A 14,848-nucleotide genomic window follows, 5' to 3' on the forward strand; every position below is an offset into this window, starting at 1 on the left:
TGTTTAACTGGATACTCGCCAAGACGGGCATTTTGACAATTTTGTATGCATTTGAACGTTTTAGCGCAGTTAGCCACTCATTTTGGTATTTGTGGCTCACAAGCTGTTTGAGACCGAGCGCGGATTGTGCGCTCCACTAATATAGATCAGTGGTCGTGCGCGCGCATTTGGTATAAGCACGAATCCTGCGGGAATGACTATAATGCGCAATACAAGCACTATTTAACCGGAGCGAATGAGACGTGTGTGAGAGTGAAGGGGTCGTCGGAGAGATGAGAGTGAGAATGCGTGGCTGACGTTATTGCCTGTGCCGCTGGTAACAAAACGGATCGGCTCGAAATCGGAAAGAAGTGAGACTGACCGACCGATCACCGATTCGGGCCGATCATGAGGAAAATCGTCCGATTCCGATCCCTGGCTGAATGATCGATGCATCTCTAATCTTATTGTAAAGTCTATACAGGAGATAAAATTTCATTTAATCCAAACTGTATGTATTTAACTTTAAAGGGTTTTTAAAACCATGTTAACCATTTGTACATTCTCTAACACGCATATTTTAGATTCACAATTCATTTAAAAAATAGTAAATACCATCATGTCCTCCTGTTTTTTTTACCCTAATAAAAGTTATAGGAGCATTAAATAGTGAATAAAGAAACTTCATTCTAATGCTCATTATATTAGCGTTATCTCTGCCAGCAGGAGGCGCTTGTAGAGCAGGAGAGATAGAGGTTTCCCCGGTAACGCTGTACACAAAGCAGCATTCCGCTCACAAACCCTGCTTTATCAGACATCACATGCAAGATGAAATGAAAATGACATCCAAAATTTTCTGAAGACAGTCGGATTCCTGTGCAGTGCAGTGATATAAAAACACCCACACCGGGTTTCGATTTTGAAACGTGCAGTGCTCATGTTTATTCAAGTCTTTTGGAAAGTTTATTTGTGGCGGTCAGTTTTGATATTGTGGCGGGCCGCCACCAATAAATCAATGTATGGGAAACAGCTGCACTTATGCTAACGATTAATTACGCTAACGGCGATGTTTATTTAAATCCGACATTCAAATTAAAATATGGAATAATATTCATAACAGAAGATCTAAATATAAAAAATTAAAATGAAACTTACCTGCTTGAACTCTCATTTGATCCAGGTGTCGGTCTTTAAAGTGTTTTGCTAGTTTTGATGTGTTTCCTCCTTTTGAGATTGCCATGTCTCAGTGCTTTTATGAAGAGGATAGCTCTCGTATAGCGCATCAAGAACCAGGTTGACCGGGTACTCGGTACCACCGGTGCTTAAAAAAACCTGGTACCGTAACGTTTTCATTTTTTTTAGTACCGACTTGGTACCGAAGTACCGGGTCTTTTGACAACACTACTATAAACTAATCTAGTCTAACACTAATAATTTAATAGCACTGGTAAATTTAATTTATACATTATTGTACAATTGTACATTATAATGTGATATGTAAATTCTGTTTGAGCATTTAAATAAATTAAATTATTTATTAAATTATTATTAATTGTTTAAATTAATTATGTGAATAACATTTTTTGATTTTGTTAGTTTTTAATGTTTTATTGTTTTATTTATTTAGTTAAAATGCTATTATTTTAAAGGGTAGTTCACCCAAAAATGAAAATTCTGTCATTAATTACTCACCCTCGTGTTGTTCGAAACCCATAAGACCTTCGTTCATCTTCGGAAGACAGAATTTTCATTTTTGGGTGAACTAACCCTTTAATATTGGCCATTTATCAGTGTGCATTCGGTGCAAATCTTTTATCGCTTGTTTATTATGTCTGTCGCTTTTCACTCTGTCAGCTCTGAATTAGCTTTCCTTTATTCTAGAGATGCCGCTATCTGTGTAAACCTGTTGCTGATGCCAGTTCTGTCAGTGCTTTTCAATTTCGTTTTGCACGTTATCATGCGTCTGTAAACTTCAGCGATGGCCCTGATGGAAATAGCCTGCTGTGATCAATCAACCTTGATTTATTTACAGTTAAAGTGATAATGCCACACTCGTCGCACACAGGCAAGTATTATTGTTCAGTCAAATGAGCTAGTTGTGCTGTGTGTGGACAAACACATCCTAAATTAAAGCTCTGTCGCAGTGTTTACCTTGCAACCACACCGTTCAATTTTAAGTGTTGCTGAGAAAGCTTATTATTTACTCGACCTTGGTCTGTGCATTGATATTAAAGTGATATTGACATCATATTTTGTTGTAATAAAAACGTGTTTAGAGTGACAATTGAAGTTTAATGTTAATGCATAAGTAAACCTTCTTCATTATATATTAAACTAGCATTTATTTTGCAACCAAGTGCAACTGTAAACCTTTGCGCTTTGGTGGCGGCACTTTATTAGCAAAGACGGAAAATCAATAAAATTAATTTGGAAGCATGTAAACTTGTAGCAATTATCTGAGTCTTCTTCAATGCAGTTGAAGTCAGTTGTATAAGCAAATTTCATTGGATGGCTGCATGTATCATTCATCCACTTTCAGACAGTTTCTCTGCCTTTTTCCAGTCTCGTCAGTGTCCTCAAGAAACTCACACCACTGGCCTGACCCTTCAGTAGGTAACTAGAGATTAACTAGCAGAGTATCAGCACACCTTCTCCAGTTAGCGCCGCACCGGCGGCTCGAATGCATCCGAAAGGTTATTTGCTTTGGGGGTTATAGAGATGAAGTGGAGGAATTTACGTGCCTGTCTGCTGCCTGTTAGGGGCAACAACCCGGAACCTTTCCCATCAGGGTTGGCAAGGCATGACTGTGTTGTGGGCAGACACATACACACACGGCGCGTTATGTAAGAGCGCATGGCAGCGATCATGTGAGAGCTGCAGGCTAGCGCTGCGCATCTACAGATGACTGGCCGACGCTTTGATCCTCTCCTCTCAACCTGAGTGTTTGTTCTCTCTTTCTGGTTGACTCGCGCTCTCCATATCCTCCCCTTTCCCTCTCTGTCTGTTGTCCACTGATCACCTTATTCTGCTCACTGATTTAACATTTTTCCTGTGTAAACGTCCATTCACACTAAGAGCGATAACTAGAAATATTAACTACTAACTATTTATTAATGCTTTATTAGCATCCACAACAATGGATGATATTGTTTCAATGCTCAAGCTCTTTAAAGTTTGATGGATTCTGATTGGCTGTCAGTATTTGTATCATTCTTCAGTTGGAAGAATTAGTTCTGGAAGTGATTATTTATACAATGATTTAGTTCCTCTGCAGCATTATTGTGGACTTGCCTAGAATCATAGAATTAGAGTGATTATTAAATAAAAATTATAGATATTGTTATGGTTATCGTCCTTGGTGTGAATGGCCATCAATACAGCTAAAAAAAACAGCTGTATAGTATTTAAATAATTTTATTTATTTTTGCCAATGTTCTTCTTATTAATGGCAGTGTGTATATATATATATATAATATTTTTTTTTTTTAAGATTTATTTTTGGCGCATTTTTTTTTCTTTTTTCGTTTTATTAGTATAGTACAGTGTAGAAGTGACAGGAAGCAAAAAGGGAGGGGGGGGTGGGTCGGGAACGGTCTTTGAGCTGGGATTCGAACTTGGGACGCCCATAATGCAACGGCGCTACATATCAGCGCACTGCCCACAAGGCTATTGGGCGCTAACTCATGACAGTGCATCTTAAGTTTTATGTCTTTTTTTTTTTTTATGGCTTAAATTTGTTTTTTTTTCCAATCAAAAGAACCATGATAAGTTTGACCAAACAGCCTTGGTTGAAAAGTCTTTGTTAAATCATTAAATAAAAGTGATAAATCAGTGAAAATCTTGTTATTGTTCCCTAAATAGGTTTTTTGTTAATTATATTTTTGAGTGATGATGCAAACAAATTGCTGAATCAGTGATTCATTTAAACAGACAGTTCAAAAGAAATGAATCACAACTCCTCAAACAACGTTGGCATTTTTATTCTTGAGGTTTAAATCAGAGATGCTACAATAAATAGCACAGTCTTGACACTTCCATGTAATTTGTGACCAGCAACAGGCACAAAACTGCTGGTAAAAGTGTTAATTATCACAACTTTCTTGGTAATGATTAATTTTGTACCGATGACAAAATAACATTGCGTATGTCATAAATATTTCTCATATCTCCATGCTATATTGACAGCCGAGGCGTTATGTCATTGTTATATGACTGATTATGTGTATCTAAACACAGCCTCCAAGGTATCACCCAGATGAGTCGTCTTAACGCAAATAAGAAGGTGAGATCCGTATTGCCCAGAGAGAATGTGAAACACATAAACATGCAGTTGCAGGGTTTTGTTGTATTTTTCGTCGGGGGCGTTCTTATTAACGCAAAACAACACTGACTCATTCCACGCAGCTCGGATCAGTGCAACCAACTACTGAACGTACGCGGACCAACGCCAACGTGCCCCATATCAATCGACCGTCAGTATTTTTCAAGGCAAAATGACACTGTCGGTGGACTTGCATAGAATCATAGAATTAGAGTGATTATTAAATAAAAATTATAGATATTGTTATGGTTATCGTCCTTGGTGTGAATGGCCATCAATACAGCTAAAAAAAACAGCTGTATAGTATTTAAATAATTTTATTTATTTTTGCCAATGTTCTTCTTATTAATGGCAGTGTGTATATATATATATATAATATTTTTTTTTTTTAAGATTTATTTTTGGCGCATTTTTTTTTCTTTTTTCGTTTTATTAGTATAGTACAGTGTAGAAGTGACAGGAAGCAAAAAGGGAGGGGGGGGTGGGTCGGGAACGGTCTTTGAGCTGGGATTCGAACTTGGGACGCCCATAATGCAACGGCGCTACATATCAGCGCACTGCCCACAAGGCTATTGGGCGCTAACTCATGACAGTGCATCTTAAGTTTTATGTCTTTTTTTTTTTTTATGGCTTAAATTTGTTTTTTTTTCCAATCAAAAGAACCATGATAAGTTTGACCAAACAGCCTTGGTTGAAAAGTCTTTGTTAAATCATTAAATAAAAGTGATAAATCAGTGAAAATCTTGTTATTGTTCCCTAAATAGGTTTTTTGTTAATTATATTTTTGAGTGATGATGCAAACAAATTGCTGAATCAGTGATTCATTTAAACAGACAGTTCAAAAGAAATGAATCACAACTCCTCAAACAACGTTGGCATTTTTATTCTTGAGGTTTAAATCAGAGATGCTACAATAAATAGCACAGTCTTGACACTTCCATGTAATTTGTGACCAGCAACAGGCACAAAACTGCTGGTAAAAGTGTTAATTATCACAACTTTCTTGGTAATGATTAATTTTGTACCGATGACAAAATAACATTGCGTATGTCATAAATATTTCTCATATCTCCATGCTATATTGACAGCCGAGGCGTTATGTCATTGTTATATGACTGATTATGTGTATCTAAACACAGCCTCCAAGGTATCACCCAGATGAGTCGTCTTAACGCAAATAAGAAGGTGAGATCCGTATTGCCCAGAGAGAATGTGAAACACATAAACATGCAGTTGCAGGGTTTTGTTGTATTTTTCGTCGGGGGCGTTCTTATTAACGCAAAACAACACTGACTCATTCCACGCAGCTCGGATCAGTGCAACCAACTACTGAACGTACGCGGACCAACGCCAACGTGCCCCATATCAATCGACCGTCAGTATTTTTCAAGGCAAAATGACACTGTCGATTGTAAGTGGAACATTTAGGCAGCAGAGCCGCTCGTGGTTCTTTTGTATTACTCATCCAGCACACATTCACACTGGCGCACACTCGTACCCTTTTTTTTTCCCTGTCGCCACCATCATTAGTAGATAGAGAACGACCTTTTCCTCTGCCTAAATATAGAGCCCACAAAGAATAGGAGGAAGGGAGGGAAGTGGGGGAGAGATGGAGCGAAACAGAACGAATGAGCGCGGGGGCCCTAAACATTTCTGAGCCTTTAAATACAGACCAGGGACGCAGAGGACGGCGTTTTTGTTTTCGAAGTGGGGGAGAGATGGAGAGAAACAGAACGAATGAGCGCGGGGGCCCTAAACATTTCTGAGCCTTTAAATACAGACCAGGGACGCAGAGGACGGCGTTTTTGTTTTCTTTTTCGTACTTGCGTCACGGCCTCGCCATAAAAAAAGAGCTGTTGCAGCTGAACGCTAATCGCAAACAGAGACGACGGCAATAGGTGCTGTTTTTAGAGACGCACCGAAATGGCAAAAGAACAATGCCACGGTGGATATTAGCGTCCAATTTCCTCGAACTTGCGTGTAATGTTCGGTCAGATGTTTGTCTGCCGGTACAGTTTGTACAGGTGCTATCATGTAAGGCATATGTCATATTGTTTTTCTAAGCGTGTGTACAGGGCCCTGTCAAGCGAGGGTTTCGTCTGGCGGTCTCCTGACTCCATACCCATTAGTGACAGTAACCGTCAGAGAAACAGCAGTCCCAGCAGAACCCACAGACACCAGGGGACGTGCCTGTTTTAGCTGTTATTGCGCTTTGATTGAGCGTGTTTGTGTGCACGCGCTAAGTTGTCTTGTGGGCTTGTGGTCTTTTGTGAAAAAAAAGATTGTATTATGGCACACTGGTTTGTTTGAAAGTATCTCAGAACTGTTTCTTGTAAAGCCATTCCTCGGCCTTCCCCGGAGTCTGACGTTTAGCCCTCGTCTGTGGTTTATTGTATGTCCCTTCTTATTATTAAGGGACGTCTACCTGTTTATCGTCACCCTATTGCCAATTGTGGCTTACTTCTTTGTTCTTTTTGAGCAAACATCACTGTTACTGGTTAGAGAACAAACCCCTGAGCGCATGTATTAAAATTTGGCACAGAACTCATCCCACTACAGTCAAATTGTGTGGCTTAAGTACTTTTCAAAGATTTTTGAAAAAATTAAGTAAAAAAAAAAAAAAGATTAAATACTTATTTTGAAGCAACCACCTATGAATACTGTAGCAATAAACAGAATGAGCTATTTCAAGGAAAAGTTCACCCATGAAAGAAAGTCTGTCATTTAATATAAAAAGTATAAAATTATAATATATAATTATGTAAAATGTATTCTTGTCATTTCAAACCTCTATGACTATGTCTTTCTTTTTCAAAACACAAAAGAAGGTATTTTGAAGAATATTTTTGTCCATACAGTGAAAGTCAATGGGGTCCAAAACAACTTTGGAAAATATTGACTCTTGTATGGATGAAAAACACCAAGATATTTCTTGAAATACTGTATTTTGTGTCATACAGGTTTGAAACGACGTGAATGAATTTTCATATTTGGGGAAACGGTCCCTTTAATCTCTCTTTGTTTATTAGAATCAAATGCACTTTGGATATTTTAGCTTGTGCGTTTTGATTTCATTAATTGATTAATTGCATTCAGTTTTTTTCTCTCTGCTATACGTGTATTTATAGCACTAAAGTGTCTTGTTGCTAGGAGATGGTGTGGGAGCCAGGGACCCAATGCACGAGAGAGAGAAAAAGGTATGAGAGTGGAGGGAAAAGGCGCACTTCTTGTGAAAGCTGAATGACAAATGCACTCACGCATACGCCGTGAGTCAGCGCTGACGCGCACAAACTGTGGGATGCTTTGTGTTTCTGTGTGCCCACTCACTCGGTGGAGGTCTGGTCCCACAAACACACAACTAATCATATATGAGCCATTTAATGTGACATGTCTTGGTAAAATTGGCATGAATGGTGATGAATGATGAGAAGACTTTTTGAAGTCACATTCCTATAGGCCTAAATCTCTTTGGAAAAGCCGCCAAAATTACAGGCCCAATTGGTGGGGTGCATTTTTTTTTATTTTAGTATAACTTTTCGAGTATCACTTCTGTTGCGTTTATGCCAGTGTTTCCTGCATTGCTGAATCTTCAACACACAGTAAAAGGAATCAAGTCTTTGAGTTTTACTCCAGTTCCAAATACGAGTTTGCAGTCTGATTTGAGTGTTTTTACTCTCGCTGAATAATGGCGAAAGTGCATCTTTCTGTTGAGTTGATTCAGTAGCAAATGACGCATATGAGCTTGACCTTTTTAGTGAATCAAAAACATGCAGCGCAACCTGTGTAGTCCATTCACGATTGATTGTCTCTTATTTGCTGGAATTGGAAGCATTGTCTAATTCATGATTAAATAACTCTTATGGGCTGGTCTGAATCAACCTGACGAACTTGCTAAGAGCTTACTGAATTAACATCTGACTCGCTCACTGAACTGCAAGTTATCAGGACTTTATACATGAACCAAATTTGTGTCCTTAATTTTTGAGAAACTTGTTGCTCATATGACTCTGTGTTGTTTACCATAAGAAATGGAACTGATCTGCTGCTTTTCAGTGGGTCAAGTGAGTTTTACAACTCCGATCTGCCAGATCTCTCAACCAAACATCTCAATCATGAGTCAAGCCGCATTGCCGACTGTTCAGCAGTTGTCACGGACAGTTAGTACCAGCCCACGGTGTCCAAGTCATCCTACCGCCCCCCTGCTCAGCGTGGGTCCTCGCAGCACATGTGTGCGGTTGGCGGTGGTGGTAATGCTGAGCTGTTCTGCGTTCACTACCTAGCACGGCGATAGGCTTTATTAGCTGCCAAGCTCTAAACCGTCTGAAAGGTGCATTCCAGTGAGCACAACACCACGTCGTGCACCAAGACCCTCTCTTTCTCTTTTGTGTGCGAGTGTGGGAATTATGCTGTTATTTTCGGTCGTTCCCACCTGACATAGCTCGCCTTAGAGATAGAATCTCGGTTCATTGTTTTTTGCTCTGATTTTGTCTTTTCTTTCCTAATAGGACATTGTGTCTAATTTAGAGCCAGCAGAAATACTTCACCTCATTTGGGTTGAGTCTGCAGACTTGGCTTTTTCATACTCGTCCAAGTGCACCAAAGGCTAACGTTTTCAGGTGTTTGCTTGTGCTTGTTTCAAAGAGCTCTTCCGCCGTCTCACGATGTCACGTTGACTCAGTGTTGTGCATGGATTCGTAATAGGTCTGTCACTTAGCATGTTGTGTAACCGTCTGTCCGTGTTAACGTCTCAAAGCACAAACAGTTCCTGTAATGAGACAAAAGACCCTTAAAGTCACAGCCGTGTTTTTGTCTCGCCTCCAGCGGCCTCCTGCTTCTTTTTCTGCAAGTATTGAGTCTAAAAGAGTCTAAAAGTAGAGACTGTGTACCATCTGTGTGTGTGTATATGAGTGTTATTATGACTTCTGCCTCAAGGATTCTGGATCGAGGTGCTCGCTAACTAGACGCTGAGGCATTTCTTACAACTTATTCAGACTTGGAGGTGATTGAGAGATGAATAGAAATCGCATACAAACTTTTACCAGACTAAAATCCAGAGAGCGAGTCTGTATAAAGGCCTACAGCCTTGGAAACGTATCGTTCCCTTGGCTTAATGTCATTTAATAGACAGCAGAGGTAATACAACCTCTTTATTCGAGATAAGATGTGGTGAAACATGCCCTCACTTTACTCTCGCCAAACGTTGGCTAGATTGCATCGAAGTGGCAAGAGTCTCAGGTGTGTTTTGTGTCTGACCTCTAGGGTTTGCCTTCCCAGACTGGGCCTACAAGCCGGAGTCGAGTCCTGGTTCCAGACAGATCCAACTCTGGCACTTCATCCTGGAGCTTCTGCGGAAGGAGGAGTACCATGATGTCATCGCCTGGCAGGGGGATTACGGCGAATTCGTCATCAAAGACCCGGACGAGGTGGCACGACTGTGGGGTGCCCGCAAGTGCAAACCCCAGATGAATTATGACAAGCTCAGCCGAGCGCTCAGGTGAAGACTAAATCTGCTTATTAAATCCCATTGTAATGCCAGTTGTGCTCATAATACGTCATTTGCACCCACCGTATATTTGCTGATGAAAACACCTGCATTAGAGTAACTAATTGAACTTGGGTAATGGCTACGTTCAACAACCAAGTAAGCTGCCTACCTAGACAACATTGATAAGCACTCTACTGATGCAGTGACTGCTCTAGATGCGACAAAATGATTGGATATCTTATTTCGGCCAACATCTTTAAGACATTTCCAAAATGAACTGGAAATATCAAATGAGCGTGGAGGCCTATTCACACCAATGACGCTAACTTTATTAGCACCCACACCGATGAACATTAACGTTATGTATATTATAAGTGTGCTGTTATGATGTCTGCCACTTTAAATACTCACTCTTTAAAGTCACGTTAAAGATTCTGATTGGCTGTCGATGTTTTTATCGTTCAATATAAAATGTTTTGAAAGTGATTCCAACAGTAATGCTTCATCATCGTTATAGCAGTAATGTGGATGCTGCTATTGTCATAGAATTAGAATGATAACTAAACCTTTAGTTATATAGGTAACATTATAGTGCTCATCCTTGGCCTTATCACGTTTGGCAACATAACTTAACATAGCATGCTAGCTTAGCAATGTGCCGACACACTATGCCAATAGATAACAGATATATACTGCATATTCAATCGTGTAATAGTTCAATTGTGCTTAGAATGTCAACTTGACATGCTAGCGTAAAAGTAGAATGTTAGCTTAGCAAAATGCTAACAACCAGATTGATGATACAGTTTATGCTAACGTAAAATAGCATCATAGATTAGCAACTTGACAACATCAGATTATTGATGTTGATGTCAAGTCTCGCTTGTGGTTCATTTTAGTAGCCATTAGCTGAGTTGCTTCTCATGAAGAGCAATTAATCTCACTCACTTTAGTCCATTTCGTCTCACAATAGTTTGGAATTGCAAGACAGCTCACTAGAGTTTGGTATAAAGCGAATGAGTTTTGTACAAAATCAGCATTTTGTGAGCATTTTGTTGCTGTAAACTAAAGCTTCCGGCTCAAGGTAGACTAATATTGCTGCCAGGTTTATCTTTGCTCAGTCTAGAGCGCTTTGTTTCTTTGATTTTGTGTGCTCTTGTTCTTATGTTAACTGACTTTGTGTTCATCAACAACGCCTCTGCGTTGCTTGTCTTTCTGTGTTAGCGTTCCTCCCCGTATACCATTTTTTCCGCCTTTGCCTTTTTCCGTCCTCGTCTGTCATTCGCAATCTGTCCAGTTGCCTGTTTGTCTGTCTCTTCGTGTTATTCAACGCTTTGGATCGGTCACTATGGCAACCTGCGGATGCCCACTCAAACCTGCTGAACCTGCCTTCACCATCCCAGAATAATCAAGCCCACTTAGCGCTCATCAGCCATCACTTACAGGACTAATGTGCGTCCTCCACTTCCGAGAACTCTTTCATTTCTCAAAGAGAAATATGGACACATGAAGGGAGGAGGAAGAAGAAAGGCAACAGAAAGCTGTGTACAGTTCAGATGTAAAGCAGAAAGTTCCTCAGTGTCACACTTCTGAGAAACACAGAGAACTCGCCTCTGTTCAACACATGTGGAGGACACAAAAAATGTCCTCCAAGTTAACTCCAAAAAGCATGCACACATACACACATTCTACTGTGACCTCATCTTGACTTTTTCATGCTCTGTTGAAGCTGGTTTTCTTCATTCGCATAATTGTGACGTTTGTGGTGTTCATTTATAGGCCCACACAGAATCCTCTGACAAAACCTCTGCAGATTTCTGCTAAATTTGATTGCCAGTGTTTCTAAAATTCTAAAATTCTTTAATCCTTTGTATTTTCATTCAGGCAAACATCAATATTACTCAAGTTTAACGGTTTGTTCAAATGGCTAACATTAAGTAATACATTTTGGTGTTTTATCTGCATTGTTTTGTAAATTCTTGACTCTGGCCAGTAAGCAAAAACCTAGCAACTAACCAGAATACACTAGCAACTTTAAGGTATAACTTAGTACTGAATGATTACCAAAACAAAACATGGTAATACCATCAGACTCTTAAGTATATGATTGCATTTTAAAGGAACACTACACTATTTTTGAAAATAGGCTCATTTTCTAACTCCCCTAGAGTTAAACAATTGAGTGTTACCGTTCTTGAATCCATTCAGCCGATCTCCGGGTCTGGCGGTAGCACTTTTAGCTGTAGCTTAGCATAGATAATTGAATCTGATTAGACCGTTAGCATTTTGCTCAGTAAAACTCGACTCTTCTGTAGTTACATCGTGTACCAAGACCGACGGAAAATGAAAAGTTGCCATTTTCTAGGCCGATATGGCTAAGAACTATACTCTCATTCCGGCATAATAATCAAGGAACTTTGCTGCCATACCATGGGTGCAGCAGGCGCAATGATATTACGCAGCGCCTGAAATAGGCTTATTGGAAGTTACATAGCTGGGGACTATTTTCAGGCGCTGCGTAATAGTACACGATGTAACTACAGAAGAGTTCATTTTTAAATAGGAAATATATATTAACTCTTTGGTCATTTTTGAGCTAAATGTTAACGGTCTAATCAGATTCAATTATCTATGCTAAGCTACAGCTAAAAGTGCTACCGCCAGACCCGGAGATCGACTGAATGGATTCGAAAACAGTAAAACTCAACTGTTTAACTCTAGGGGAGTTGGAAAATGAGCCTATTTTCAAAAATAATGGAGTGTTCCTTTGAATAGACCAATTTAGAGTAGACGTCAGTTACGTCATTTGCAGCTGCCCACGCATAGTGGTGGCAGAAGAACCCTGGTAACAAGTGGAGGGAAATGGGTAAAATCCATGGAATAAGAGAAAAAAATAATTTTTGTGCCTTTGGATGTCAGAATCGCAATGCAAATCATTTTTATAGAATACTGTCATCAAAGACGCAATTTGAAGCTAAACGCAGATGTTTAAATGGACAGACTATGGATGACAACCGCTATGATTACTCTACTTTTAAAGCATGAATTTGATTTAAACAGTAGGTCTACATAATATTCACATATGCAATTCATAGGGGACATATTGTATTAACCCTACAGTTACAGCATGAAATACTATTTAAACCTGTTACTATTAACATTTTATATAACAAATTTTATCTCACAATTCTGATTTTTGAATTTTGAATTTTTTTCTCTCACAAATGCAAGTTTATATCTTCTAGTTCGGACTCAATTTAACTCAACAATAACGAGTTTGTCAATTTTGAGGAAAAAAGTTAGAAGTCAGGGATATAAACTCATGATTCTGAGCTAAGGGGAAAAGAGAGAATGACGAGTTGTTTTTCCTTATCAGAACTGTGAGATATAATCTCGGAATTGCAAGAACAATGTCAGAATTTTGAAATATAAACTCCTTTTATTCTTTTATTTCATGGCTTCCATAGGCTGTTATTTGAAAACTCTCACTTTCTGCCACCAGGCTCTGCCCACAAAAAAACATAATCACTGTTTGCTGAACACCAAATTGGTCTCTAAATGTTAATTTAAGAGATGGTCAGATAGTAAAATATTTGGCTAATTTCATCGTGCTTTCATCAGCAACCAATAACAGTACTTTCAGTTTAGTTTGACCCAATTTACTACCAGTAAATCTATTCTGTAGATTTTTTTGGAAAATGTGTGAAAAGTGTGCACATTCAGCGTGAATCTAGTCATTTGGGAAAGAAAGGCCTGAAGGCACTCTCTCTGCTTTCTTTTCTTTCATACCTAAGAGGTTGCACGTGTTCACTAAAATTCAAACACCCTTCAGACAGACTCCAGGCTGCACAGGCGTCTCATTGTTGAGCTGTTGAAAATGAACAGACTGCAGGCCAACAGACAATGCAAAACAACATGTACACACTCGTATTTACCTGATAACCTGATGCTGCTTGTAGACCATCATATAACCAGACCACTGCTTTCATAATGGATGTCATCCGTGTTAAGCTTAGTGAAAGTAAACAAAAGGTCATTTGGATCAGCCGTTTCACTCAACAGCATATGTACTGCATGTATGTGAATGTCTGCACAACACGCGTGTGCAAATACAGACAGGCTTAAGAGTTCTTGTGCTCTTTTGAAGCAAGTTCAAATGCACTTCAAAGTGTTGTGCATGTGTTGTGTATGTGCCCTTTTCTCTGTTGGTTGAGTATGTGCCTGTGAACTTCTCAGTGCCCTGATTCACACATCATTGTATATCACAATCATGTCTTCTCACACATGTACTCTCTGCACCCTCAGTGACATCTTAATTAAACACATTGAACCCATAAATCATCTTAACATCTGAAGCTTCAAATAGCCATGAAGTCACGTATCTGCTCTGCACATATCTGAATCTGGTTGGCTGAATCCTTTCATGTATGTAGGAATTTAACGTGTGTGTTATATATAATAACTTTCAGTGCTCCTTAACGATACAGTAATTATGTCAGGCTTTAACTGGAAAAGGTTTGGTTTTTCTCTCTTTGGAAAAGCTGGTCTGACATTTTGTTTCCTGACAGGTGCTGCATATGATCATAGAATTTTGGCTACACGAGATTTTTAACAGATCTGTTTAAAATTAAGAAAATTTAAGCATAAGAAGCTCTGCATGTGATCTGAACTAGGTCAATTGGATTTAATGTAATTTGCTGTTTGAACGATTATTTTTTGTTACATTAAGGCCAGTCCAATTAGAGAAAGAATATAGTGAATTTGCTTCAAATATTTTAATAGAATTTTGAATAATAATATTGATATTATTTATATAATTTTAATAGGTATTCAGAAGCTAATTTAAAATTAACAGTTTGGGGGGTTTGTAGGGCTGTGACGGTCGCCGTGTCTACTGTCACCGGCAATAGTGCACGTGACGTCATGCACTCTATAACAAGCATAATACGAATTTCATTTAGACTATAAGTCTATGGTAGCCTAATTCACACATGACCTCAAACGCCATACACAGCGTTTCCTTTAGATTGGCAGGTTTGAGTGCAGGAAAATACCATTTATTC

The 14,848-nt window shown here is 39.1% G+C and overlaps 1 protein-coding gene across 3 annotated transcripts in view; it reads left to right on the forward strand.

Annotated features, from left to right (window-relative positions):
- Positions 1-14,848, forward strand: part of erf (Ets2 repressor factor) — a 34,501-nt gene that overhangs the window by 14,360 nt on the left and 5,293 nt on the right. Inside the window, exon 2 of one of the 3 annotated variants that reach the window (XM_016455934.1) lies at positions 9,560-9,794. The exons of 1 other annotated variant lie outside the window; for it this stretch is intronic. In XM_016455934.1, coding sequence (XP_016311420.1) covers positions 9,560-9,794 — 235 coding nt within the window. The remainder of the gene's footprint in view (positions 1-9,559; positions 9,795-14,848) is intronic. One more of the 3 variants, XM_016455935.1, reaches the window with a different exon arrangement.

The sequence above is a fragment of the Sinocyclocheilus anshuiensis genome, unplaced genomic scaffold (genome assembly GCF_001515605.1).
Source record: "Sinocyclocheilus anshuiensis isolate Anshui unplaced genomic scaffold, SAMN03320099.WGS_v1.1 scaffold379, whole genome shotgun sequence".
In the NCBI taxonomy this organism is placed as follows: Eukaryota; Metazoa; Chordata; class Actinopteri; order Cypriniformes; family Cyprinidae; genus Sinocyclocheilus; species Sinocyclocheilus anshuiensis.